The sequence below is a fragment of the Portunus trituberculatus genome, chromosome 7 (assembly GCF_017591435.1).
Source record: "Portunus trituberculatus isolate SZX2019 chromosome 7, ASM1759143v1, whole genome shotgun sequence".
NCBI lineage: Eukaryota > Metazoa > Arthropoda > Malacostraca > Decapoda > Portunidae > Portunus > Portunus trituberculatus.
This window is the reverse complement of record NC_059261.1, coordinates 5356544-5361543: the sequence shown is the minus strand read 5'-3', so window position 1 is coordinate 5361543 and position 5000 is coordinate 5356544. Positions and strand designations below refer to the sequence as shown.

The 5000-nt window shown below is 37.6% G+C and overlaps 1 protein-coding gene across 1 annotated transcript in view; it reads right to left on the bottom strand.

The window, feature by feature from the left end:
* Positions 1 to 1565, bottom strand: part of LOC123519439 — a 26464-nt gene extending 24899 nt beyond the window's left edge. Inside the window, exon 1 of the mRNA XM_045280740.1 lies at positions 1545 to 1565. Within this exon, the coding sequence (XP_045136675.1) occupies positions 1545 to 1565 (21 nt within the window). The remainder of the gene's footprint in view (positions 1 to 1544) is intronic.
* Positions 1566 to 5000: the final 3435 nt, after the last annotated feature.

Genomic DNA, 5000 nt, shown 5'->3' with positions numbered 1-5000 from the left:
TTTCTTATTTTTCTCTTTTCCTTCCTTCCTTCTCTCTTCTCTCTCTCTCTTCTCTCTTTTATTTACTCCTTTTCTCTCTCTCTTTTTCTTTCATTTTTCCTTCATTTCAGCTTCTACACATCTTTTTCCCTATCTACGTCCTTTATTTCCTAGATTTTCCTCATTTCCTTTCAGATTTCCCCTTCATCTACACCTTTTCCCTTCCTCTGCCCATCTTTTTCCCCTCTCTTCATCCTTCACCTACACTCTTCTATCTACACTCATCTATCTACACCCTTTCATCTTTTTCCTTCTCTACACTGTTTTCCTGAAATTTCCTCGTTTTTTTTCAAATTTTCCTTTCATCTGTACTTTTTCCTACCTTTTGTCTGTTTTTCCCCTCTCTACACCTTCAATTTCCTACAATTTCCCTAGTTTTCTCAAGTTTCCCTTCACCCATCACTTCCTCATCATTTCCCTTCTTTACACTTTATATTTCCTAAAATTTCCCTGATATCCTCTCAAATTTCCCTTCACCACTCTTTCCCCATCATTTCCCCATCTTCTTTCCTTCATTTTCTCTCATATTTCCCTTCATCCTTAGTTCTCTCACCTTCTTCCCATCATTTCCCTTGTTTACACTTTATATTTCCTTAAAATTTCCTTGATATCCTCTCAAATTTCCCTTCACCCTTCTTTCCCCATCATTTCCCCATCTTCTTTTCCCTCTACACCTTTTATTTCCTTCACTTACTCTCAAATTCTCCTTCATCCTTACTTCTCCCATTTTTCCCCATCATTTCCCCTTCTCTACACCCCTCATTTCCCATTAATTTCCCTCATTTCATCAAGTTTCCCTCATAAACCTAAGAATCTTTAAGTCCCCCCTTGAAAATCGATCACGGTCTTTTAATCCCAGGACGAACAGCGCCAGGGAAGCCCAATACAGGATGATCTAGGTCGACTAAGATTGATAAAGCAATATTCATGAGTTCTACCTATTTTTCCGGGCTGACAAAAGGCTGGGGAGGTGTGTGAGGGGAAGATTACAGGTGAGGGGACAAAGGTAGCCAGGTATGCAGCGCCGGGTTAAAAGTATTGAAAGGAAAGCGAGGTTGTTGCTCCCTCGCGCCTTCGTTTGTCCTGTCTCGTGAAAGTTTGATAGGGTCTTTTGAATATGTGCTAGGTGGTGGTGGTGGTGGTGGTGGTGGTGGTGGTGGTAGTAGTTGTTGTTGTAGGAGTAGTAGTAGCAGCAGTAGTAGTACTAATGGTGGTGGTGGTAATAATAGTAGTAGTAGTAGTAGTAGTAGTAGTAGTAGTTGTTGTTGTTGTCATCAATACTATCGTTATCATTGTCATTATTATTATTATTATTGTTACTATCATTTTATTATTATTATTATTATTATTATTATTATTATTATTATTATTATTAAGTGTTTTTAAATTAGTTCCTTCTTCCACCTTTCTCTCTCTCTCTCTCTCTCTCTCTCTCTCTGGGCAGTGTGGTCATCCCGGGGGGGCGAGGGGTATGTGGGGGGTGGGGGGAAGATCGTGACCCCTACATCCGGGTTACGCAGCGCCATTGCCACACTGGACCCGGAAACAGGAGTGTGGTGGTGATGGTGATGACAATGTTGGTGATGAGGATGGTGGTGACTTAAAACACTACTACTACTACTACTTCTACTGCTACTACTACTACTACTACTGTTACCACCACTACTTCTACTAATTCATTACAACAACAACTACTACTACTACTATTACTACTATTAATAATCACAAACATTTAACCAACATTAATATATCTTTTTTCCAACTCTCTCTCTCTCTCTCTCTCTCTCTCTCTCTCTCTCTCTCTCTCTCTTATAAACGACTAAAATTCCTGCAATTCTTATGAAGCAGGAATTTCCTATCCAGTTCCACACACACACACACACACACACACACACACACACATGGTTGCGTTAACATGATTCAAGATATTTTTAGTACTCCTACTCTCTCTCTCTCTCTCTCTCTCTCTCTCTCTCTCAGGGGTAATAAAACAGTCAAGAGTTTTTTCAGTTTACCAATAAAAGTTTAACAATTTTTTCTTCTTTTCATCAAATTTCAATCAGACATTTTCTTTTTAATTCACCTTCGTTACCAATTTCCATTTTCTTTTCTTTTTTTTAATCGGACATTCCCATCAAACGAAACTTCTACTTTTGTCATCAGTATATTTCATTTTCCTATTTTTTTTCCTTTTATTTTCTTTATTTTCCTCCTTTGTTCATTTTTCCTCGCACTCCTGTAACGTTCAAGTGTTCCTCATCACAATACAGTCTTGAATCGCCTTTACAATCATTAATAAATAGAATCAAACCTTATATTCTACCACTCTCTCTCTCTCTTTCTCTCTCTCAAGGATGAATAAATAGATAAATAATTTTCTGATTACAATAGTTATCATTAATTATTATTATTACATTTATTGGTAGTTACTTAAAAATCTTTCACTCATTAATTACTTGTTTCATTAGCTGTCTGTCTGTCTGCCTGTCTAACTGTCTATCTGTCTGTCTGTTTGCCTGTCTAACTGTCTATCTGTCTGTCTGTTTGCCTGTCTAACTGTCTATCTGTCTGTCTGTTTGCCTGCCTAACTGTCTATCTGTCTGTCTGTTTGCCTGTATAACTGTCTATCTGTCTGTCTGTTTGCCTGTCTAACTGTCTATCTGTCTGTCTGTTTGCCTGTCTAACTGTCTATCTGTCTGTCTGTTTGCCTGTCTAACTGTCTATCTGTCTGTCTGTTTGCCTATTCTATCATGCCCAGTTTGTTTTTATCCACACATACACACACACACACACACACACACACACACACACACACACACACACACACACAGACGCTTAAATATAGTGAGGTCAGTTTCGTATATACAGTGCATCAGACGCAGCGCTTAAAGATTCATCACCAGGCAACAGAGTCACTATGCTTCACCATACTCACCATCACCAATCACTCCCATGCCTCTCTAGTCACCATACAAGCACTGAGTCACCATACTTGTCTCGTATACCTGTGCTACCTGTCCTAGTCACCATAATCACCATCAATATTCACTCTCCATACCTCTCCAGTCACCATACAAGCACTGTGTCACCATACTTTTCTCGTATACCTGTGCAATGCCTCTTAGTCACCATACAAGCAGTGGGTCACCATATTTCACCATACCTGTGCTATATATTCACTGTTCTTCACCATACATATTTTTTTAGTCACTATACAATATGCTTCACCATCATAAAGTCACCATGACTCACCATTATCTGTATGTGTTCACTATAGGTCACCATACAAGATCATTAGAGTCATTATACACTGTACTTCACCATCATTAAGAGTCACCATACGTTTTACCATATCTGACTACATTTCACCATAACCGAAGCTAAACCAGCATAACTAGTCACTATACATCACTATATCTCACCATTAAACCACCATAACTGCCACTATCTCACCACAACCGTCACCATAATGAAATCACCACATCACACCGAACGTACAAAAGCATACTCTTCACTACACGTCACCATATCTCACTATAACCAAGTCACCATCACTAAATCACCATACAACACCTCACCATCATCACCATAACTCATCACACTCCAGTATACCTGTCACCACCATCCTAGTCACCATACACTGTCACCATCATCCGTTCACCATCACCTAGTCACCATTACATTACTACACATGGCACGGTACACCATTCCTAACACCATAAGAGAGCAAGCTGTCGTCACTATACTATATATACACTATACTAACAATAATAGTGGTGGTGGTGGTGGTGGTAGTAGTATTAATATTAGTGCTTGGGTGAGTCACTATATTTGTCACTATTCTCATTTTAAAGAGGTTCACTGTAACTGTTAACTCTCACTTTCAGTATGGTGAGGGAAACTGTCACTATTTTTTTTTTTTTTTTTTTTTTTTTTACATCTGTAGAAAAATTTAATATGAGGAAATATAAGTGAATTATTATCATTTTTTTTTTTCCTTTCCCTTCCAAAAAAACAAATAAATGAAATAAATGTAAAAATAACAAAATAGGCTCATTTCTATTCTTGTTTTCCTTCCTATTTTTCATCTTTTTCCTGCCTAATTTCCTCATTTTTCCTCTGCAGTTTCATTTTTTTCTCTTTTCCCAGAGAGCTGAACACAAATTTTCCTAATTAAACCAGAGAAAAAGAAGACAAGCCATTTTTTCCTCATTTTCTCTCTAATTCCTTTTTTTTCCCTTTTCCTACAGCTTTTCAATTTTTCCCCTTTTTCCCAGAAGCTGAACACAAACTTTCCCTAATTAAATAAAAAAATAAAAGACAAGCTGTTTTTTCCTCATTTTCTCTCTAATTCCTTCATTTTTTCCCTTTTCCTAGAGCTTTTCAATTTTTCCCCTTTTTCCTAGAGAGCTGAACACAAACTTTCTACTCTAAACAAGCTAAACAAAACGAAAAAAAAAAAAATGAAGACAAGCCATTTTCTCTTTTCCTCACTCACTCCTTCATTATTTTTTTCCTTTTCCTAGAGAGCTGAACACAAAATTTTCCCTAATCAAACAAGAAGAAAATTGAAGACAAAACGCTGACTGCTCCTCCATTCATTCCACATTTTCTTCACAAAACACACAAATCACGACGATGGACAATATTAATCACCCTTAAGTGTAATGCAATAAATAATCACTTCACCTCTTTATACGCACAGTTACTTAATTACACATAAAAAAAGACCTTTTTCACACAGTAACAGCTAAAGTTTACCATACAACACGTCACATCTTTCCTTGTTATCATTCTTATCAATATCATACGTGTTGAGAAGGTGCACGAGGCAGGCAGTGGAAAGAGGGTATTGGGATGTTTGCTGTGTGTGTTTGAGGTATTTTGAGTGTGTTTGGGGGTGTTTTGATTGTGTTTTGGGTATTTTGAGTGTGTTTGGGGTATTTTGAGTGTGTTTGTGG